The sequence below is a fragment of the Bubalus kerabau genome, chromosome 1, assembly GCF_029407905.1.
Source record: "Bubalus kerabau isolate K-KA32 ecotype Philippines breed swamp buffalo chromosome 1, PCC_UOA_SB_1v2, whole genome shotgun sequence".
In the NCBI taxonomy this organism is placed as follows: domain Eukaryota; kingdom Metazoa; phylum Chordata; class Mammalia; order Artiodactyla; family Bovidae; genus Bubalus; species Bubalus kerabau.
This window is the reverse complement of record NC_073624.1, coordinates 175,307,477-175,331,477: the sequence shown is the minus strand read 5'-3', so window position 1 is coordinate 175,331,477 and position 24,001 is coordinate 175,307,477. Positions and strand designations below refer to the sequence as shown.

The 24,001-nt window shown below is 51.3% G+C and overlaps 1 protein-coding gene across 15 annotated transcripts in view; it reads left to right on the top strand.

The window, feature by feature from the left end:
- Positions 1 to 24,001, top strand: part of MYO9B (myosin IXB) — a 108,220-nt gene that overhangs the window by 38,477 nt on the left and 45,742 nt on the right. For all 15 annotated transcript variants that reach the window (XM_055541843.1, XM_055541822.1, XM_055541812.1 and 12 more), the window contains exons 3-6: positions 14,694 to 14,788; positions 20,986 to 21,048; positions 21,530 to 21,629; positions 21,895 to 21,995. In XM_055541843.1, coding sequence (XP_055397818.1) covers positions 14,694 to 14,788; positions 20,986 to 21,048; positions 21,530 to 21,629; positions 21,895 to 21,995 — 359 coding nt within the window. The remainder of the gene's footprint in view (positions 1 to 14,693; positions 14,789 to 20,985; positions 21,049 to 21,529; positions 21,630 to 21,894; positions 21,996 to 24,001) is intronic.

Sequence of the window (24,001 nt, the reverse complement as noted above, 5' to 3'; positions counted from 1 at the left end):
GAGACAGAGAGCAGATTAGTGGTCGCCAGGGGCGGGGGGAGTGGGAGTGGGGAGTGGGAGTGGGGAGTGGGAGGGGCTGCTTACGGCGCACGGTTTCCCTTGGGGTAATGAAGCGTCCGGAACGCGATAGAGGTGACGGCTGCCCGACATGGCAAACCTGCCAGATGCCACCAAATCGTACATTAAAACAGTAAATTTTACCACAATTAAAGCCCTGAATATTCATTGGAAGAACTGAAGCTTAAATACTCTGGCCACCTTATGTGAAGAGCCAACTCACTGGAAAAGACCCTGCTGCTGGGAAAGATTGAGGGCGGGAGGAGAAGAGGGTGACAGGATGAGATCGTTGGATGGCATCACTGACTCAATGGACGTGAGTTTGAGCAGACTGTAGGAGATGGTGAAGGACAGGGAAGTCTGGTGGGCTACAGTCCACGGGGTGGCAAAGAGTCAGACACGACTGAGCGACAGCAACGTACACGTCTGGAATGCCCCCCATCAGGTCCCACCACGGGCTTCCGGTGGCTCAGTGGTAGAGAATCCGTCTGCCAATGCAGGAGACGTGGGAGACACAGGTTCACTCCCTAGGTTGGGAAGACTCCCTGGAAAACCCACTCTAGTATTCTCGCCTGGGAAATCCCATGGACAGAGGAGCCTGGCCGCTACAATCCATGGGGTCAAGAGTTGGACATGACTGAGCAACTAATCAACAGTAGGTCCCGCCACATCAGCCTCTTGGGTTCCTTCGCATCGATCTCGCAGTTGGCGGGCACAAGTGCAGCCGTCCCAGAGCCGGCCCTGTTGGCTCTGGCCTCTGGGGTGGCCCCCAGTGCACCCGAGCTCCATCTCCCGGGGCCCCACGCAAGCCGCCAACCCAGCAACAGGACACAGGACCGGCGTGAGGTTGGACCTGAGCCCCTTTAGGTAAAATTTCTCCAGCAAGTGTGGAAGTGCTCCAAAATGTTTCAGCCAGCCACTTATCTTTGACATCACCATTTCCACCCAGAGAATGTTTCATTTCGTTGTGAATTGGCGAAACCCTCCCCCAAGACTGAAAGATAATAAAATCGGCCAGAGCAGGTTCACAGTGGCTGTTCCTGTGGAATGTCTCCTGGATTCAGCCGTTCACACTTAAGCCCTGGTATAGTAGTTTACCCCAGGGGTCTGTAAACTGGTTCCGTAAAGGGCCACGTTAATTAGCATTTCCAGATTTCACAGCCGCTCAGTCTGTATCACAGCTACTTAGCTTGCAGCTACTCACCCTGCATCGTAGAGCGAAAGCAGCCGCAGACAGGACGTAAATGAACGGTGCGGCCGTTTGTCAATAAAACGTCATTTACAAAAACAGGCAGTGGGAGAGCAGCATCAGAGATACCCAGACTGGGGGCTTCCCCAGAGGTCCAGTGGCTAAGACTCCAGGCTCCCAACGCAGGGGGCCTTTGTTCAGTCCCTGGTTGGGGGACTAAAGATCCTACATACCACAAGAAGATCTGGTGCAGCCAAATAAAATAAGTACTTTTTTAAAAAGAGAACAGATACCCAGATTGAAGGACATCCTAAAATATACTCACCCCATCCTCCTTAAGACTGTTAAGGTCTCAAAAATAAGCCTGAGATACTTGATGTGGGAGGACTGAATGTAACGTGATGAAAGTGAAAATCGCTCAGTCATGTCCAACTCTTTGTGACCCCATAGACTGTATAGTGAATTTTCCAGGCCAGAATAGTGGAGTGGGTAATCATTTCCTTCTCCAAGGGAACTTCCCAAGCCAGGGATTGGACCCAGGTCTCCCACTTTGTGGGCAGATTCTTTACCAACTGAGCCACCAGGGAAGCCCATGTAACATATGATAACTGGGATAGAAAACAACAGTAGAGGGGGAAATGAGGACATCTGAATGAATGCAAGCTTAGTTTCGTAATAATGCATCAGTCAGTATCGGCTTCCCTGGTGGCTGAGCTTTAAAGAACCTGCCTATAATTCAGGAGATGCGGGAGACCCACGTTCAGTCCCTGGGTTGGGGAGATCCCATTTCCCAACCCACTCCAGTATTCTTGCCTGGAGAATCCCATGGACAGAGGAGCCTGGTGGGCTACAGTCCCTGGGGTCACGAAGAGTCAGACACAACAGCTCACACCCAGGGTCAGTCCGCATTGGTTTTGTTCACTTTTTATGGCAAATGTGCCATCATTATATTGACAGTGGGAGACACCGAGCGTGGGGCCCTTGGGAACCCTCTGTGATATTCTTAGAACTTACTAGTAAGTCTAAAACTATTTTAAAATTAAAAGGTTTTTAGAGAAGAAGAAGGATGTCGAGCCAGACTTGGCTTGTGTGTGTGGAGGGAAAGGGGTCCATAGACAATCCGGCATAGGCCAGGTCTGTCGCACAGACAGGCTCCCACCATGTCCATGAGATACGCAGAGCAGATCTCAGGTGGGATCCTCACACGGTGAACTTCGACCTGACGCATCCCCGCCCTCCCGTGCTTCCCGGTGTCCATCAGCTGAGCATCATCAGCGGTCTTTGGTGCTTTCCTCTGTTGCCTGCGTGCTCGCTGTCGCCATATCCTGTCGTCGCTTCCTCCGCAATGTTCCCTGCCAGTGCCCGGGCTCCGGCCGGCGGCCCTGCTGTGCACGCAGGTGACAGTGTCCAGCTGTCAGGGTGGTGTCCAGGGTACCAGCTTCCCGAAGGGCCCACGCCACGACTGGGGCCCAGCCACTGAACTCGGTTTCCTAAACAGCCCCTTACCTTCCAGGGCTATGAGGAGTCAAAGCTGGAAGGTGGCCCTGGATAGTGATTTTCTCTCCTCCTGCACCTGTTTCTGCATCATCTGGGGGCCTGGTTTCTTCTCACTTTCCCTCCACGTTACTGTGCCTGGCTGAACAAGGCTACCAAGTGGAGGCACGCTGAGAACTGGACCCGTCTGGGGTTGGGGTGCAGGTGGGGAGAGGCTGCTGTCAGTGAAACCCTGGACTCTGACAATTTCCCATCTGTTGGGGCTAAGCATTAGGAAAGCAATCTGATTAAGTATGTGTGCTAAGTTGCTTCAGTTGTGTCCGACTCTTCATGACCCTGTAGACTGTAGCCTGTTAGGCTCCTCTGTCCATGGGATTCTCCAGGCAAGAACACTGGAGTGGGTCGCCATTTCCTTCTTCAGGGGATCTTCCTGACACTCGGATCGAACCTGAGTCTACTGTGTCTCCTGCACTGCAGGCAGATTCTTTACCGCTGAGCCCCTGGCGGAGCGCCCTGATTAAGTATACTGAGCACGGAGCTCTTTGCTCTGTCCTGCTTCTGATTATCAAGACCCTTACTCTAGATGTTCAGGAAAGAGGGAAGGGTGTAAGCAAGTGTCCTCTTGCTTTATTTCTCCCTAGAGAGCCTTCACTCTCATAGGAAACCCTAGAGCAGTAGTTCTCCCCCTTCCAGGGATCAGAACACCCTCAGGCTCTGGTTTAAAAATTTAGATTCCCTAGCCTTTCCAGAAATCCTGCAGGTCTGGAATGGGCCCAACTCTGCATCTTTAACAAGTCCTACAGCCCATACTTGGATTCTCAACTTTTCCTCTCCCTTATCGCAACCTACCAGAGCAGCATGGTAGAGGTGACTCATGCGGCAAGGCAGAGGAATCCTGACAGTTCTCTTTTTCCTCACTGTTGTAAGCAGGGGAGCCCCAGGAAGACAGCTTTGCTCAACCCAGGTATGGAGGGTGGACCCAAGGGTAGCCAGCGGGGGCTGGGGAGGGGGGGAAGGGACCTTCCCCTTCCCCCTCCCGTCCCTTCCCCTTCCCCCTCCCTGTCCCCGAGGGTTTGGAGAGAAGCTATGGGGCCTGTAGGGAGAGTGGAGGGATGCTCTCAGACTCTAGTCTCTCCCTCCAGCCCACCCTTGGGAGCTCACCTTTCCTCACAAGGGCAAATGCTTAGTTTTACTGCATGGAACGTATTAAGAGTCCTTACTGCTCTCAGCAGCAACACCGTGCAGCTTGAGATTTGTGAAAATGTTAGTTGCTTGGTCATGTCCAACTCTTTGTGACCCCATGGACTGTAGCCCACCAGGCTCCTCTGTCCATAGAATTCTCCAGTGGGTTGCCATTTCCTTCTCCAGGGTATCTTCCAGACCCAGGGATCGAACCCAGGTCTTCCGCATTGCAGGCAGATTCTTTACCATATGAGCCACCAGGGAAGTCCTAATTTGTACAGAAATTCATACAGGGAAGCAAAGGAAATTTGCCATTTCCTTTTCCCCTGGAATAGGAAATGGCAACCCACTCCAGTATTCTCACCTGGGAAATCCCGTGGACAGAGGAGCCTGGCAGGCTATAGTCCGTGGGGTTGCGAAAGACTTGGACGTGGCTGAGTGACTAACGTACATGCACAGGGAAGCAAACATCATCCTAAAAGGAAACCTTCCGTAGTGAGCCACCACCCACTTACAGAGCCAGCCCTCCACTCACACCTCCCCCGCTCAGCTCAGCCTGTGTGTGACTCCTTCCAGCCCACCAGGCCTGGTGGGTCCTCCTTCCCAGATCATCCCACCACACAAATACAAAATAAATCAGTTGCAAAAAGAGGTTGAAAAATCTTGCGAAAGGTGCATGATCGCAGGAAGTCATCAAAAGTGACCCGGAGAATTGCTCTGACCTCCAGTTACTCAGCCACACCCATGAGCAGCAGATGGGAAAGAGAGCCAAGGATGGAAGCCTGAGCTTCCGGAGGGAATGAGTCCATTGTGTTGCTAACTTTACATAGGTGCACTCTGCCTAAAGGGAGTTTTCAGCTGGGTTCACCAGGCGAAGTTCAACTCCATGCTTTATGAACGAAACACACCCAGACCAAAGTAGTTCAGGAAGCTAAAAATAAAGGGACAGGCACAGATGTAGCAGACAGATGGAAACGGGATAGAACACAGCTGCAGGTTTGATGTGTAAAAGGGAGAGCTGGGGCCTCTGAACATTGTATGATGAGGGAGATTCCCCATCAGGCCAAAACCCTCAGTTTACACTCTCAAGGTATAATCGTTGTCTGTATCTATGCATCACAGCACAGCAGCTGCTTTTACAAAGCGGAAATTATACAAGATACTGGGAGAAATAGATGAAAACATAACATAAGGCTCCTTGAGCAGTCAGCAAATAGACAGAGCTGTAAAATGCCCAGACCTCACATTTAGGCAGATCTTTGGGCCCTATCACAAACCCTTCACTCCATTATGAGAATAAATCTTAAGTATTTGTGGAAGTAGTCATCCCTATGTCAAGTCACAGAGAAAGCATCTTAGAGCTTCCAAAAGTAGAAATACTATCATCAGTTAGTTCTCTTCATAATACTGTAAAACTAGAATTAATTTTTAAGGCCCTTTCATAGGGAAATTTGTTTTAAAGAAACAGTAACCTCTGTTAACTCTTAGATGAAGGGGGAATCTATAAACCAGAATTGGCGGTAGTTTAGTCACTCAGTCGTGTCTGACTCATTGCGACCCTATGGACTATAGCCTGCCAGGCTCCTCTGTCTATGGGATTCCCCAGTTAAGGATACTGGAGTGGGTTGCCATTTCCTTCTCTAGGAGATCTTGCTGACCCAGGGATCGAACCTGCGTCTCCTGTGTCTCCTGCATTGGCAGGCAGATTCTCTATTGCTGAGCCATCAGGGGAACCCATAAACCAAGATTACAGATATCCTAAAAACCATCAATTGAAACTGTATAGTATCAGAATCTGTGGGATGTATTTAAAGCAGTAACAGCAGGACAGTTCATAACCATAAATACTTTATGTCCATAAATAGGAATAAATGAAAGTAAATGGATTAACATCCCAACTCAAAAACCTGAGAAAAAGAACCAAGTACACCGCAAAGAAAGTGAAGTGTTAGTTGCTCAGTCGTGTCTGACTCTGTGGCCCCATGGACTATAGCCTGCAGGCTCCTCTGTCCATGGAATTCTCCAGGCAGGCATACTGGAGTGGGTTGCCTTTCCCTTCTCCAGAGGATCTTCCTGACCCAGGGATCAAACCCAGGTGTCCTGCATTGCAGGCAGATTCTTTACCATCTGAGCCACCAGGGAAGCCCAAAGAGTGTCATATGGATAAGACAAGCCCTCGGGAATTCATCAGTTCCTCCAATATTTTTGGTGCAGTAAGAACCAAGCAAGACCCTCCCCCATCAAAGTTTAATTTGTTCTTTATTCTTCTGTAATCTAGCACGTGGTTTCATTTATAACCTAAACCAAAATTTAGTGAAATACAAGGTACAATAACTTGTTTCATACTTGGTTTCTTTTTTTTTCCCTAAGATTCCATAACCCCGCCTCCCCCCCACCCACCCCCTGGCACCGTCCACCATGAAACTTCAGCCCCTGGTAAGAATCTGTCTATCTCAAAGGGCCTCGTCCTGGGCCCAGGAACCCTTGGTGTGTTTTTCAGGGTTTCTGCTCACATCTGTGGCTGACAGCCAGTGCCCTTCCGGGTTAGAGTGACAAGAGTCTGTTAGGAGCTGGGGGCATGGAGCGGGAGTCAGTGTCATGTCTCGTCAGCACGTGACTCTCTTTACATGCCTGCCATCTGCCCATCTGTCCATGCAGCGGGCAGCTGGCTAGAGGGAGCCTGCCAGGTATCCCAAGCCCCGTGGGCAACAGGGAAAGAACAGAACCCAAGCTAAAGCTGGGTGTCAGCTGGGCCCTAAAAACCCTCCACTTCCTCATCTGTGAGTCGAGGAGCATGAGGTTGGGGGTGATCACTCTACTTCCTGCTCTGCACCCACAGGCCCAGTGAGCCTGCAGCTGTCACCTGCGTGGGCTGACCTGGTAATTGGGGGGTCCAATCTTCTGCCCCACAGCCACCACCTCTCACCATCACTGCCACCCACTTCCCATTGTCATCCTTTTTCTCAGCCGTGCCACACAGCACGTGGGATCTTAGTTCCCAGGCCAGGGACCAAAGTCTCGACTTTCTGCACTGGAAGTACAGGCTGCCAGGGAAGTCTCCCGCTGTCGTCTTGTCCTCACCCTCCCTGGCTCCGTCTCCCTCCACCCATTCCCTGCACAGCAGCAGCGCTGTGGTAGTCACATTGGCCAAGCTTCTCCTTCCCCACCTCCCACCCCATCCACACCCATCCTCAAGGACCACGCTTTTCTGTCCCCTCCCACGCAGCCCCTCTGAGCCTGTGACTCCGCCGGCCCCTTCTGCCCTCCATGCTTCCTGGTCCCACTTCTCTGTGTCCTTGCCACATCTTTGCAAGGAGACCAGTCAGCTTAGGCGACTCAGGCCTTCTCGTGCGCATCTTGCATGTCAGAGTGTTGACGTCCTCTCCCTGCCTCAGCACTGCCCTGGCCCCTTTGGGAAGAAGAAGGCGTTTAACCAAGAGCCCCTAGTACAGTGGCCGACACACCTTTCCTGTAAAGGGTCCAAGTGTCAGTATCTTCTCTGCCGGAGCAATCTCCCCCAGCACAACTCAGAAGCAGACACAGACTGCCTGTAAACAGACGTGAATGTGCGCCAGCAGAGCCTTATTCATGATTGCTGAAAGTTGAATTTCCTGTCACTTTCGTGTGTGGGAACGTACTGTTTTGATTTTTTCAAGTGTTTAAAAATGTAACAACTGGGACTTCCCTGGCTATCCAGTGGGTAAGACTTCACACCTCCAGTGCTGCGGGCACGTTCAGTCCCTGTTGGGGAACTAAGATCCCACATGCCAAGCAGTATGGCAAAAAAAAAAAATGTGACTGCCATTATTAGCTCGCACACCACACAGAAACAGGTGGCTGGCCATAATTTGCTGACCCTGGTGGAGGTCCACGTCTAAGCCTGACCCCCCGCCCATTCCTGAGCATTACACAGGCATCCTCCCCATGGCCACGCGCATTTGTGGACAGGTCATCTGTGACTGCTTCACACTCCACCGGCGACCCAAATACTTACTAGCTGGCCCTTCACAGGACAAGTTGACCCGCCCCTGGTTCACACAGAGTGCCTTTCGTCCTCAAACAACCTGAGAAGGCAGGGGTTTACCCCTTCGTTTTACAGAAGAGGAACTTGAAACTCATGAGCAGCAAACTAATTTGTCCCTCTTGGCACAGCCCCCCAGCCCGGGACCACAGGGACTCGCTGGAATTCCCTGTCGACGTGGAGCTGTTCTCCTGGGCTCCTCACCGGAGGTAGCCCTCCACCCCGCACACACCCAGGGGCGTGATTTTCCCGGCATTTCCACACAGGAAAGCCCCAGGCTGACTGGATGCCCCCCCGGGGCTGTTTGCTCAGTCGACTCAGCCGAGCACATTTCCTGGGCGCCCAGGTCCAGGGGCCATGGGACGCCTCCCAGGTCTCCTTCTGCAGACGTGACAGTCACTTGTGTCCCCAGACAGACACGATCACGTAGAAATCCTGGAACTTGGAGAGCACTTGGGTAAACAACTGGAGTTCCAGGCCTAGTTCCCAGTCACTCTCGGGTGTTGCTCTCTGCACCCCCGACCACGGCTATAACAAGAGGGCGAGTGGAAGCCAGTCTGTCTTTCAGCCCTGCCTTTAGGCTTCATGGTAGCCTAATATTTGCTTGAGTTGCTTACCATTCGCAGCCTCTCCTGGCGCCACCAGTCACTCCTCTGTCTTGGTGTGTGACCTGGACTGGACACGAGGTTTGGAAATCCTGTGTTGAGTGGTTCGTGGTCTCAGGGTGGGGGACAGAGGCTCTGCCCCGACCTGGCACTGCAGGGGGCAGGGCAGCGTCAAGGTCATGGGAGGCAGTGGGCAGCCTCCAGGAAGTCCAGAGGCGGTGACATCCCAGCCACGGCCAAGGTGAACGCTCGGAATGTCCCTGTCGGAGCCCCACCAGGAGGGGAATCCCTGAGACTAGAATGGTGCCAGGCACATGGCCGCCAGTACATTGTTGTCAAGTGAATAAATGAAACCACGTGTATAAAAGCACCTCATACAGTTGTGAAGGGTCCGGGGGGAGGGTTCCCCATAGCTAGATCAGGAAACAAAGCCAGCCCCACAACCAAGATGAATTCACTACAGCGATTGAAGACAGCCACAGGTATATCTGGGGGGCGATGGAGTTACCATTTTCAGGCCACCTCTACTTAGCTGGAAGGACCACCACCCTGCAAGGGTGAGGCTGGAGAACTTCTCTCCAGGGGAAATCCTCCCCCCAGCCCACCCCCCGACTTGAGACTCAACCTATCAACACAGGAGATAGCAAGCACGCTTGCCTTGGTGATCTCATTCCATGGGGCTTTTCACTTTTGAAATCTGAAAGCAAAACATGGTTTGCCTAATGCAGTCCGTCGAAGCTTGTCTGGTTTTCTTGTGGGATGTACAGAGGCCAGATGTGAGCTTGGGGCTGGGGCATCTGCCTGCCTGGTTGCCAGACCTTGGGGGAGGCGTCTCTAGCCAGGGCAGGCAGACACCCCAAAAGCCCCAGGTCTACTTGCCTCGCTCCCAGCACCAAGAACCTGTCTGGACCAGGGTCTGAGGGGCAACAGCCAGGGGGTGCCTCACAGTAGAGGCCCTGGGTTCCAGCCCACAGCCACGCCACCCACCTGTTCTTGGACTTCAAGGAGGTCAGCTGACCTCTCTGCTCCTGCTTCCTCATCAGAAACGGGGAAGGCCAGGTCTGCCCCTTGGAGGAATTCAAGCAAAAGAAAGAGTCACAAGCCTGGCGTGTGGCTGGCACATACCACATACCTTAATGTTACATCGCCATTCTTACTAAAATATTGACCATGCATTCCAACAGAGAGAAAACCCACCCTTTTGAGATAGCAAATGCACTTTCTAGAAATTTCTGGCTACGTAGGCTGCTCAACCTTGGATATCTTTGGTTTAAAAATCCTCATTCAGGCATTTCCCTGACAGTCCAGTGGTTAAGACTCCATACTTCCAACTGCAGGGGTCATATGTTCAATCCCTGGTCGGAGAGCTGTTAATAAGATCCCACGTGCTAGGCAGCATGGCCAAAAATTTAGAAGAAGAAAAAAATTAATAAAACCTTTTTGAACCTCGCAGAAGAACCTCAAAGACAAGAGCAGTTAGAAGACAGCCAGACTTCTCCCGGCTGACAGCATCCCGGGCAGGGGTGGAGGTGGCTACCTGGGGAGCAGAAGGTCCAAGAAGGCCAGGGTGCTCCTGCTTCGTTCATTTAAACCTAGAAACCGTGACTGGAGGTGGGGTTGGATTAATGGATCCTCTCTTTATGGTTTTTTCCCTTTTATTGGGTTAACTTTTATTGTGGTTCTATATGTTTTTTTTTTTTTCAAAACATATACTTTATATTAGAAACATATCTTTATAGGACTTCCCTGGTGGTCCAGTGGTTAAGACTCCACGCCCCCAACACAGGGTGGGCACGGGTTCGATCCCTGGTCAGGGAATTAAGATCCCGCATGCAGCATGGCATGGCCAAAAGAAAAGACATAAAGGAGGAAAAAAAGGAAAAAGAAACATGTCTTTTATATTATAAAGGGAGGGGAAACAGCATTTCTGAGAAAGTAGAGTCCTCTCTCAAATAGTGCTTTGCCAGGGCTGTGGATCGTCTGGCGTGTCGGGAAGACAGCACGAGCTTGTGGCTGCCCTTGCCCCAGAGCCAGCTCACATCGCATCACTGCTGGCACCCGGGTCCCACTTCCTCCCTCCCCTTTATCTCCAGCCCCACATGATCCACCGGGCACACCAACCACCCTGAGCTTGAAGGCCTTGCACACCCCTGGCTGGCCCCGGGAACAGCTACACAATAGCTCCCCTCGCTTCGGGTGCCAGGCCAGCATTTCCTCCTCCTCCTCCGACGGACGTATAATAGCACCAACCGGATATTTTTAGATCAGCTTTGAAAAGTCGCAGTGTGTTGAGACCGCATACCAGACGCATGAGGTCACCGTGCTGGTAATCGCAGAACCAGAGAGCTGGTCCCAAAGACATCCCCTCTGGTCCCCAGGACACTGGGCCTGGATGTTTCCTTAAAACTCACCAGAGACGTGTCCCACATTCATAAGGGACCACCGTGGCTCCTCTGGGTGGAAATGTGCATTGCTGGGGTGTCTCTGTGGCAGGCCTTGAACCCAGCCACCACGGCAACTCAGGACTTGCCCCTGGAGGGGTGTCACTCGGGGTCAGGCACCCCCCTCACCATCTGTTTGTAGTTAGGACAGGCAGCACTTTGCATGCTCACTCATGGGAGCTCATTTTATCACAAAGCAGGCCTGTCCTCAGCTCAGACACCACCCTGCAGGGTCTGGAAGGAAAGGAGGAGACGGATCTGCCGTCTGCTTTTCCCAGAGCCGTGGCTCAAGAGCCTGTGGGGTTTACCCCAAAGGCTGAACATAAGGGAAACAGGAGATTAAAACCTGGATAGACAGTTTTCTTCACCAGGGGGCCCATGAGGGCCTACAGCACACATGGGGGCCTTGATTACAGGAGGGAGCCCCAGACAACCTGCTCCTACAAACACCTTTTACCTTCATCTGTGCTTCTCAACCCCCAGCAATTCAGCTCTGGCTGGGTACTTTTTTTTTCTTATTTATTTGAGTGCATCACAGCAGAGGATGAGATGATTAGATAGCATCACCGACTTGATGGACTTGAATCTGAGCAAACTCCAGGAGATAGTGAAGGACAGGGAAGCCTGGTGTGCTGTAGTCCGGGGTCGCAAAGAGTCAGACACGACTTAGCAACTGAACAACAATCAGGTCGTAGTTGCATCATGTGGAATCTTCCACTGTGGCACACGGGCTCTGTAGTTGTGTCGCTTGGGCTTCAGTGGTTGTGGCACGTTGGCTCCAGAGCCCTCAGGCTCCGTAGTTACAGGGTACAGGCTTAGTTGCTCTGAGGCATGTGGAATCTCAGATCCCCACCCAGGGATTAAACCCGAGCCTCTTGCAGTGCAAGGCAGATGCTTAACTCCTGGACCAGCAGGCAAGTCCCTGTGGGGACTTCTGGGGTTGTCCCACATGCTGCCGGCCTCTGGCGGGTAGAGACCAGGGATGACCTCGATACCCTGCAGTGCACAGGACAGCCCTACCCCGGAGAGTGACCGCTCCCCGAGTGTCAGCAGCGCCGAGGCCGGGAACCCTGCACTGGGTTCCACAGACACTCGGGAGGGCAGAGCAGATGGAGGCCCGGGCCCCAGCAGCTGGCCTAGAGCTCAGTCACACACATCCAGACCCTGTGAAGAAGAGAAGGGGGCTCTGTGGCCGCTGTCTGACTCTGGAAAGCACCTCATCGGGCTAGATTCCACCACCACACGGCCAGGTGAAGACCCCTCCCCTCAAAGTGCCCCCCTACCCTGCAAGTTAGTCTCTCAGTCATGTCCGACTCTTGGGGACCCTATGGTCTGTAGGCCGCCAGGCTCCTCCGTCCATGGAATTTTCCAGGCAAGAAGACTGGAGTGGGTTGCCATTCCCTCCGTGAGGGGATCTTCCCAACCCAGGGATTGAACCCTGGTCTCCTGAATTGCAGGCAGATTCTTTACTGTCTGAGCCCTAAAGGTACCCCCTTTACAATTGGGCCTGGTTTCCTCCCTGAGACCTCCTCTCCCTCAATCACTCGTCCCCTGCTTGGCACTCTGGTGCTTGGTTCAGGTTCTACAGCGATGCCCAGTTCTGGGGTCTGGAGCCCCAGGGGCATCAGGGCAGGAAGTCACGCATCCCGTGACCTCGTCAGCCGGGAGCATGACCAGTGCATGAGCCCAGCGGGGGCTGCTGCCCTGATCGCAAGCTCCACTGAATGGAGCCGTTTTCTGAGGAAGTGTCTCTGGCCTTCCAGCAGATGCTTTTCTGTGGGGCTTCTGCCTCCAGGCATCGAGTTGGAAGCTCATTCGTGATTGACCTGCATCCATCCTGCCTGCTAAATGAGCGCTTGGAGAAAATCCAAACTCCTCTTGGTGTCTCCCTGAGAGCCTGGTCACCTCTCTCCATCCTGCCCTTGTCCCTCACCTCACCAGACCTGCAGATACACACCCCATCCCACAGCAGACCTTGGCAGTGGCCTTCCCACCTCTTCCCAGCTGTGGCCTCCCTGCCGGGCTCAGCCTCCTCTAACGGGAACAGCGTGAGCCTGACACCTTTTTCGCTATTGCCAAGCTTCCCTTTCCTCATGCGACACCCCCGCCCCCATCCCCTCTCTGCCTCTCATCCCTCCTCTGCCCAGCCTCACCACCCTCGCTGCTTTCGGCCTGTCACTCCCTGAAACAGGGACCACCACTCCCCAGGTACTTCTCCTGCCCCAAGCTCCCCCAGGACTCCACCGAGCCTCCCCTTATCTGGGTACCACGTGGGAAAGAGGTAACCCCAGGAACCTGAGTGGGGGACAGAGGGTGTTCTCTTGTTTTCATCTGGATGGTGGTCACGTGGTAGACCCTGGGGGGCACTGCCAAGCCGTGAGCACTGCACACACTTCCTCTGTGTCTTGGGAATGAAGCCCTGATTCACACCACAATGAGGATGGACCCCAGAAGCATCATGCTGAGTGAAAGAAGCCAGACACGAAAGGCTACCTAGTGTGTGCCCCCACTTAACGTGAAATGTCCAGACCAGGCAAATAAATCCCGAGAGACAGGAAGCAGATTGGTGGTTACCAGGGGCTGGGGAGTAACTGCTGAGGAGGATGGGTCTCCTGTTGGGGCGATAGAGATGTTCTGGAACTAAACAGAGGTGATAGTTGGACAGCGTTGTGAATGTAGTGCATGCCACTGAAGTGTTCACTTTTGAAACTTAGTTTTATGTTATGTCACTTTGACCCTAACTTTTTTTAAAAAATTGCTGTCAACCAGCTTGTCATGCCACGGTATTGCAAGACCCTCCAGGAGGGGACGTGTCCCCACATCTGCTTCCTAAGCAGGCTGGTGGCTGGCCTGGAGCTGGTATCAACCCAGCACCCAGCAAACTCCTTCTGGAAAATAAATACTCTGGATAGTAAATATTTTCTGGCTTTGCGGGCCAGATGGTCTCTGTCATAGCTCCCTGCCGTCACAGCACAAAGACAGTGGTAGGTGGTCGGTGAATGAACAGGCCTGGCTGTGTGCCAGGACGCTTCATTTGTGGATGCTGAAACTTGAATAGGATTTTTACACAGCAGGAAATATTACTTTTCTTGGGTTTTTTGGGTTGTTTTTTTTAAACCATTCACAAATGTAAAAACCACTCTTGGCTCACAGGCAGTACAAAAACATACAGTGGACTGGATTTGACCACAGGCCAGAGTTTGCTACGTGAACAGTTATTACTGAAAAAAAAAATCCTATGATTGGTGTTTCCAATGTCCAGGACTTAGAACTTGAGCCCCTCCTTCACCTCAACACAGAGGTAAAGAGCAAGCCCATGAGATGCATGGGAAGCCCCTATGGCTCAGTGGTAAAGAATCTGCCTGCCAATGTGGGAGCCGCAGGAGACATGGGTTTGATCCCTGTGTCAGGCAGATCCCTCAGAGGAGGAAATGACAACCCACTCCAGTATTCTTGCCCGAAGAATCCCGTGGACAGAGGAGCCTGGTGGGTACAGTCTATGGGGACTCAAAGAGTCAGGCGCGACTGAGCGTGCGCACACACACTTGGGAAGTGCCTACCTGTGGGTTTTCCAGGTGTCACCTGGAGTCTGTGAGTGGCTTCCAGTGGACCATGGTCCACAACACCCTGAGGGAGCCTCCAGGCTGAGGCCTGTAGAAATTTTATCCTCACAATCTGAAAACCTGCTTTTGTTTTCCTCGCAGGCTTTTGGAAATGCTAAAACAGCCCACAACAACAATTCCAGCCGATTTGGGAAATTCATCCAGGTCAACTACCTGGAGAGCGGCATCGTGCGAGGGTGAGTCAACTGGTGCCCATGCTGTGCACTCCACCGTCAGTCTGGGGTCCTGGGCTTCCCTGCAGCGGGGACCCAGGACTGAGCCAGCAGGGAACTGAATGCTGAAGTCACAGTCTTGCAGGCATTTGTGAATCATGCAGGGAAACGAGTATGATTTTCAGTCATTGATATGAAAGTCTGAGAGGTGGCAGGAAGTGTGCGTGGGGGAGGAGGGCGGCACCTTCATAACCAAACCTACCTGCCGCGGGGCATCGCCTAGGGCGTTGAGGCATCCACTAAGTTAAGTACAATGAGCTAGAATTCCTAGCATGATGGGATTTGCCAAGAGCAGGCGAGGGCACACCAATTTCCCGATCTTGATGTTTCTAATTCCCTGGGTCTAGGAAGAGTTGATGTGGACTCTGGCATTTGCCAAATGTGCCCCTTTAGCTTTAGCTGGAAGGAGACATGATGCTACATAGCAAAGTAAGGCAGTTGTCCAGGGAAGTGCAGCAAGTAGGCAGGTGAGGAGGATGGAGGGAGGGAGGGACAGGACGTGGACTGATGGATGGATTCCAGGGTGGGTGGGTGGAAAGAAGGATGGGTAGATTCATAGATGGGTGGATGATGGTTGGGTAGGTTCATTGATGGATGAACGATGGATGGGTAGAAGGTTCATGGATGGGTGGACGATGGATGGGTAGCAGGTTCATGGATGAACTCACTGGTAGAGAATAAATGAGAGGATGGATATGTAGACTGATGGATTTGGATGGGTAGGTTCATGGATGAGTGGATAGATTCATAGATGGATGGATGATGGGTGGGTAGGTTCATGGATGAACAGATAGAAGGATGGAGGGGTGGTTTGATTCATGGATAGATAGATGGGATCATTGGTAGATGGGTGGATTCATAAGTGAGTATATAGACTGATGGGTGGTTTGGATGGCTGGGTGGATGAGGAGATAAATGGGTTCATAGGTGGTAGCTGGATTGTGAAGTTGACTGCCAGGCAGAAGTTAAAACAGATTTACATTTTGTGCCAGAATGTGAGTTCCGTAGGTGAAGGTACAGTTACTTCAACTAAATGTGCAACTTTGAAATTGTGTTCCCCAAAAAACAAAAAAGAAATTGTGTTTATTTGTATTCTGTGCAATGTTATGCTAATAAAAATACCTGGCAGCCTTATGCAATGAGTTGATGTTACAAGGAATTATCTATTTGGTCATACTGTGATTTCCGCAGTTAATACTGTAGGATTTTATTCCTATTAAGGTGTACGTTCTGGGTAGTTTCAAGTAGTTAAAAAAATATAATTGTGACTTAATACTGCATAGTGTTTTGGATTTTTGTTTAACACGCAAAGGTCTTACGAGCCATAAAACTAATTCACAGTGGGGGATAAAAAAAGACATTTGGGCACAGTCCATTGCCTGGTGACTTAAAGGAACCCTTCGCGCTCCACATTGTGGTGTGAGAGTCCACAGTGGCAGTGGGATTTGCAAAGGCTCCAGGTGATGTTCTAAGCAGTAGAATAAGAATCCTTAAATGTTAGATACAGGGAGATCCAAGCAACAGGCCCATGGAGGCCACAAGAAGGCTCATGTGTTTCAGGGAGGCAGAGGTCCTCCAGGAGAATTGATTTCAAAATATCTGGGTTCTTCTGTCCATCTAAATCTGACTGGGACTTCCCCATTGGTCCAGTGGTTTTAAGACTCCGTGCTTCCACTGCAGGGGGACGGGTCCAATCCCCAGTCAGGGAACTAAGATCCTACATGCCTCACGGTGTGGCCAAAAAAATAAACCTAAACCTGACTGATGATCATCTCAATTGATGGTGCATGTTCAAGACAAGGACAGAAATGTTTTCTTCCCAGATCCTTCAACCTCTGGCTTCTTTCCTTTTTCCCTCTGCCCAGGCTCTAAAGTGATGTAGGGAGAGAGACCCTTGCTAAAGGCAACATCTCCTCTGGCCCTTCATTCAGCCCCTCAGGGACACTCAAGAGTGGGCAGTTCTCCCCATGGCCCCCGCCTTCCATGGGCCATCCAGTAGTCCCTTCCCAACTGCTACTGGGCCCAGCTTGGTCTCTGCATGGGCAGAACCACTCTCCTGCCCCCACTTGCCCCGCAGGTCTCAGCCCTTTCACCAGAAAGACCTTCACTCTTTATTTTATTCTATTCTATCCCACTCTTCTGTGCTTCGAGGCTTCTGGGATGTTAATTCCCCAACCAGGGGTTGAACCTGGGCCACAGCAGTGAAATCACAGAGTCCTAACCAGTGGACTGCCAGGGAATTCCCCCCCCTCCTTATTTTAAATCTGGTTTTCTCCCATGGGCCCATATTGTATCTGTCACATTGCAGAGCCTCTGACTATCAGGGGAAGCCCATGGTATCTTACTAAGTACAAGACGCAGAAACAAACTGTTTTTCGTTCTAGCAGCTCCCTTGGGAGCAGAGACACCAAGAGGCTGCCTCACATCTTCCTGGGTCCCGGACTGGCTCTGCAGGCCAGAAGCCAGGGCCTTTGCTGCCCGTGGGAGCCTCAATGCCCCTGTTCTCCTCCCAGATCAGTCCTTCCTGTGCTCTCCATTTCATGTCCCATGGCTGCTGAAGCAGTATCACAGACCAGTCAGCACACAACAATAAGAGCACAAAACAATTATTCTCTTGTGGTTCTGGAGGCCAGAAGTCCAAGATCAAGGTGTGGGAAGGGCCATGCTCCCTCCAGAGGCTCTAGGCAAGGATCCCTCCTGGCCTCTTCCAGCTTCTGGGGGCCCCAGGTGCCCTTGGCTTGCAGCCCTATCACCCCAGTCTTTGCTTCAGTCTCCATGTGGTCTTCTCCCCTGAATTTCTCTATGATCTCCTCTTCTGTCTTCTGGGATACTTGTCCTTGGGTTTAGGGCTCATCTGGACCATGGAGGAGGATCTCATCTCTAGAAAAAAAAGATGAGAGTGTTAGTCGCTCAGTTGTGTCCAACTCTTGCGACCCTGTGGACTGTAGCATGCCTGGCTCTTCTGTCCCTGGGATTTCCCAGGCAAGAATACTGCAGTGGGTTGCCATTTCCTTCTCCAGAAGATCTTTCCCACCCAAGGATCAAACCTGGGTCTCCCGCACTGCAGGCAGATTCTTTACCAGCTGAGCCCCCAAGGAAACCCCATCTCCAGGTCCGTCACTTAATTCCATCTGCAAAAGTGTTTTTTCAGACTCACAGTCACACGTTCCAGGTGGACGTGTCTTCTGGGGGCCACCGTTTGGCCCAGCACATCAGCAGGACTGGCCCTCAGCTAAGCAGCCAGCCTGCCCTGCCCACCTCGGCTCTTGTCAGGCTCAGGGCAGCTGTGGTCCTGGGTCGCTGGATCTCATAGATCAGCTGCAGAGTCCTGTCTATGGCCTCGGATTCAGGAAAGGAGGTCCTGCCTCAGCCCTTGACAGTGGCCTGCCCACGCTGGGTGGAAGGAGGTGCACTTCCTGTCCAGGGAGTGGCTGCCACCAGCTTGCAGGGAGCAGGCCCAGACCTGGTTCTGCTTTTGGGCAGGTGACACTTTTCTATGCCGCTTCCCGACAAGGCCAAGGGTCAAGGGCAGTCCACACCTCCCCCCAGTTCCCCAATTTGCAAGGCCTCGTGTTCCTGTGGGGTCAAGGGCTCACTATGGAGGGGATCCCTGGCTGTGTACAAGATCACCCCTGTAGGGGCCCAGCTTCACGAGTAATCACCAAAGGCTGTGGCCCGTTAGATGACAGCTCGGTGCCCCTGAGGGGTCACTGTCCTTGCCCATGTGGCGAGACGGCACAGAGAATTGGCCACAGATAGAGATGGAAACGTGAGTCTAGGACCAGAGGCAGCCTCCCTGCCCAGGAAAACAAAACTGCTGAGAACTACAAGTTACTGGTCAGAGGAGGGAATGGAAGAAAATAGGAGTTTGAAAGAAGAGAGGACGCGCGCATGCTGAGCCTTTGGAAACCCACCCGTGCGGGGTGTGTGCGCATGCATCCGTCCATTCAGTGTGTGTGTGCGCTTGCGCAAGGCTGCAGCCAGAAGACTGCCGTCCTGGAGACAGTCTGGAAACATTCAGTAGGCCTGGGACCAGGGCCCTAATCCCCAGCTCCCTCTTCTGTATTACAGGATGAACTCAGATGAAGGTGACCTGCAGAGCTGTACAGCTCACATACTTGATGATAGCAGATCCCATGAGAGTCAGGTCCCCACCAGGCCACCCCCCTCCTGTGGGGTCCTGGACAACACGTTAACACCTCCTCCATCAGTGGGAGCCACAGTGCCCCTCCCGGAGGGCATTTAAATCCAGTGTATTTAATCTCAGCAAAACAGTGCCTAGAACCTCGCAGTAGAGCTCCAAGAAATGTCTGATGTCTCTATTAGCATTGCGGGTGTGGCTGTGTGAGTACCTCGTTCCTGCCCCAGGACCAACACAGCCTCAGGGACCCGGGCCCAGCACATGTCCGTCAAGTGATAAACAGATAAACAAAATGTGTGTCTAGACATGTAGACACAGAGAAGGCAATGGCACCCCACTCCAGTACTCTTGCCTGGAAACTCTTGCCCTCCTCCCTGGAGGAGCCTGGTGGGCTGCAGTCCATGGGGTCGCCAAGAGTCGGACACGACTGAGCGACTTCCCTTTCACTTTTCACTTGCATGCATTGGAGAAGGAAATGGCAACCCACTCCAGTACTCTTGCCTGGAAAGTCCCATGGACGGAGGAGCCTGGTGGGCTGCCGTCTATGGGGTCACACAGAGTCGGACACGACTGAAGTGACTTAGCAGCAGCAGGCATGTAGGCTATTGTGCCAATTTGCTCAGTCGTGTCTGAGTCTTTGCCACCCCATGGATAATCTACCAGCCTCCTCTGTCCATGGGATTCTTCAAGCAAGAATACTGGAGTGGGTTGCCATTTCCTCCTCCAGGGGATCTTCCTCACCCAGGGATTGAACCCACGCCTCCTGCATTGGCAGGCAGATTCTTTAGTACTGAGCTACCTGGGAAGCCCTTACTTAGCCATAAAGAAGAATGAAGTTCTGATACATGCTCCCAAGTGGCAGAATCTCAGAACCACTGAGTTGAGTGAAAGAAGGCAGATTCAGTATCCACCTGACCCTTGAACAACGCAGGGGTTAGTCAGAAATCTGCAGATGGCTTCGAGTCAGCCCTGTATATCCGAGGTTCCCCCAGTTCCACAGCTCCTTAATATCTGTGGTTCCACATTGTGGATTCAACCAACTGCAGATGATATAGGACTACGGCATTTGCTATTGAAAAAAATATCCACCTATAAGTGGACCCACAATTGAAACTTGTGTTATTCAAGAGTTAACTATACATACTAAATGAGTGTTTTGGTTTTTTGGGGGGTTTTTTTGTTTTTTTTAATTCTAGGAAATCCAAAGTAATCTTTAGCGGGGCTGGTCCATGGCTGCTCAGGGGTGGATGGCAGGGAGGAATGACAGAGGCCCCAAGGAGTCTTCTCGGGATTATGGATGTGTTCGTTGTCTTGGTCACGGTGGTGGGCTCTCAGGGATTCACATGTGTCACAGCTCATACACTCATACATGTTACATCTGTTGTGCGTCAGCTATACCTACTAAAGCTGGTTTTGAAAATTATGTAGAGATTATGGAAGGACACAGTGAAAAACTCATCTGGGTGCATGCTTTTGAGTATGTATAGTTGATCATATATCAATCATCAGTAAAGCTGTTTTAAGAAGAATAGAAAAGTGAATCCACTATCTTGTATATCGATTTTCAATTAGAGAAACACTTCATGGCTGGGGAGATGGTGGAAGCAGGGTTCAACCTTCCAGTGTTATTCGTGAGTACATGGGTCTAATCATTTCAATTCCTGCCGCCCCGGGAGCCATCCCAAGTGATGCCAGGTTGGGCTTCCACACAACTGTCAGCCCACGTCCGGTGTGTAGGGCAGAAGTGGCCAGCCCAGGTCCCTTATTTTTATAGATGGTAGCAGTAGGGTGAGGTGCATTTACGACAACAGTGTGTACCTTAAGAATGAGATCGTATTTACGACATTTAGGTTGCTTGTTTACGACACTCAGAGCTATCACCCTTTCGTCCCTGTGCTTACCTTGGGTCCAAGGTTGTTAATCTGCAGCTGGCTTTACCACAGTCATGAATCATTCTTGTTCTTCAGGGAAACAGCATTAGCGTGTAACACTTGGTTCTTCTTTTTCTGCTTGATGACAGAGCGGTTGTCGAAAAGTACCTGCTTGAAAAGTCTCGCCTGGTCTCTCAGGAGAAGGATGAGAGGTAGGGGAGTATTTCCTTGATGATCCCTGATGTCTGCCGTCTTCCCTATGAAGGAGAAAAGCAGATGTCCTGAGACGGGGAGTATCTACAGGAGGCCCTGATGGATCTCCTAGGAGCGTGAGCTTTGCCACCTTCTCCTGCTTATTTTTGTGCCTCCCTGGGGCTTCTCCCTGGAGTGGGTGCTTGGGTGTCTGCTGAAATGTGGTCAGATTAGCATCATCTCTGGTCCAACAATGAGTGAGAGATGCCCATCCTCTGAGGAATCTATTCACTGGAGAAGCTCGTGGTTTGATTTTTGGAGTTTGTTTTTTTTTTTTTTAAAAAAAGATCATAAGAATCGACTTATTGTCTCCAATTTGTGCATAATCGAGGTGCTTTTTCCTCCCTGGCCTGGTCTCCAGAGCAATATTAGTAGTGGTTTGACGAGTAGCTATCGCTCGGCCTCCAAAAACAACTTTTTTCTCCTAATTTTGACCTACAGGAACTACCACGTGTTTTATTATTTGTTACTTGGCGTCAGCGAGGAAGAGCGTCGGGAATTTCAGCTCAAGCAGCCTGAAGATTATTTCTACCTCAACCAGGTAAACAGCCTCGAGCCCCAACCACAAACACGGCCTCTGTTCCCCACGGGCTGTTTACGCTCTGCCAGGGGGTCAGAGGCCGTCCGCCTTGGCCCTCTCCAGCCCCCAAACCAGCTCCAAGGAGGCCCAGAGCGGGGCGGCATAAAGGAGCCCATTCATTCCCTGCCTCCCCGGCCCTGCCCCATCGGTTCCAGCCAAAATCATCCTCACACACCACCCTCCCCAGCCCAGAAGTACCCAGAGCACTGCTGACTTTGTTTTTCAGCATAACTTGAAGATCGAAGATGGAGAGGACCTGAAGCATGACTTTGAAAGACTCAAGCAGGCCATGGAGATGGTGGGCTTCCTTCCTGCCACCAAGAAGCAGTAAGTGGGTGGGCCCGGCCAGGCACCTCCCCCTAACTGGAGTTACCAGTCACTCAGAGATCTGACCTACCCCCGGTAGGAACCTCACTAAGGAGAGTAGCCAGAGGAGTGACAGAAGACTGTCACCATTAGCCACTGGGAGATGCCAGTTAAAACCACAGGGCGGGACTCCCCTAGTGGTCCAGGGGCTAAGACTCTGCACGCTCCCATGGCAGGGGGCCCCAGTTTGGTCCCTGGTTGGGGAACTAGATCCCACATGCTGCTACTAAGACCAAGTGCAGCCAAGTAAATAAATAAATATTAAAAAAAAAAAAAACAAAAAAAAAACAGGGCTTTTCAAAGGTCATTCATCATTTAAAAATCCTTTTCTTTTTTTTCAACCGCACCCTCACAGCTTGTGAGATATTAGTTCCCGGACCAGAAATTGAACCTGGGCCCTCAGCAGTCAAAGCGTGGAGTTTTAACCACTGGACCACCAGGGAATTTCTCCGTCATTTAAAGATCTTAATTTCTTCATTAACAGACTAATTAACAGATTTTGTTAATTAGCAGAAAAGCTACACTATCTCAATAGAGGCAGAAAAAAAAAATCTAATAAAAGAAAATTTACTCAGGTATATTTACCCAAAACAAAAAAAACCACAAGGCTTTTGCCCAACAATGTGGGTATACTTCACCTTACGGAGCCATACGCTTAAAAATGGCCAAGAAAGTGAATTTTATATGATGTGTTTTTGACCACAATTAAAAATTATTTTAATTCTTCAAAACCACTCAGAGCATTCTCCACGCCTTCCCGGGTGACCGGGACACCCAGAGGGGACGCCTCTGCCCAGCATGCTGCCAGGAGGACACCACGGGGCCAAGCCCTGTGGACAGCCATTGGGCAGCTTCTACTGCCGACGCGTGTACACAACCAAACATATACACATGCTTGGCCAGAGGCACGCACAGGAATGCGCACAGCAGCCTCGTCTATGACAGCCCCCAACCCCAGGAAACCCTCCCAAATGCCCACCAACCAGAGATTAAATAGATCAACGCGTTACAGTATCTCCCTGCAGGAGTCGGCACACTTTCTGGAGACAGATAGCAAATGTTTTTCAGCTTCATGGGCCACTCAATCTCTGTGGCATGTTCTTTACATTCTGTTTTCTTAACGACCCTTTAAAAGCTTAAGAACCATCCTCAGCTCAGGAGCTATGCAGAAGAAGGTCCCAGTTGGCCAGGCACCAACCCTGCACAGCAGTGGTTCTCACTGGGGTCCTGATTGTGCTCCCAGGGGACACTTTGCCTTGCCTGATGACGCTTTTGAGTGTCATACTGCAGGTGTGGTTGGAGGGGCCAGGTGGGTAGAAGCCAGGTACCAGCAGTGCCAGGGCTGAGAAGTGGCAGCATTAAGAATAAAGAATGTGGGAGCTTCCCTCGGTAGTACAGTGGTTAGGACTCCACTGCAAGAGATCCAGTCTCTGTCCCTGATCAGGGAACTGACATCCCACATGCCATGCAGCTTGGCCAGAGCAAAAGAAAAATATATTACTAAATCTTTTCAAAAAAAAAAAAGAATGAACAATGCTCCATGCAGTAACACACATGACTCCCCCACCTTACACCTTTTCAATGACAGGCCCGATGTAAGTACATGTGATTTCGTAAGTACACGTGATTTCGTAAGTACACGTGATTTCACCAAAGTCAAATTCACAGATGGTGTTAGATATCAGGATAGCGGTTTCTCTTTGGAAGCTACGGAGGGTCCAGGGCCTGAAATGTTGTTCTGTTTTTTTGGTCTGAGTGCCAGTCACAGGCATCTCTACATTTGGTGACACTTCATCAAACTCAACACTTGGGGACGGAATTCCCTGGCGGTCCAGTAGTTAAGACTCCACACTTCAAATGCAGGGAGTGCAGGTTCGATCCCTGGTCGGGTGACTAAAATCCCATATGCCTCACAGCATGGCTGAAAAAGAAAACAGCAACTACACTTGGGGAACTGTGTGTATTTT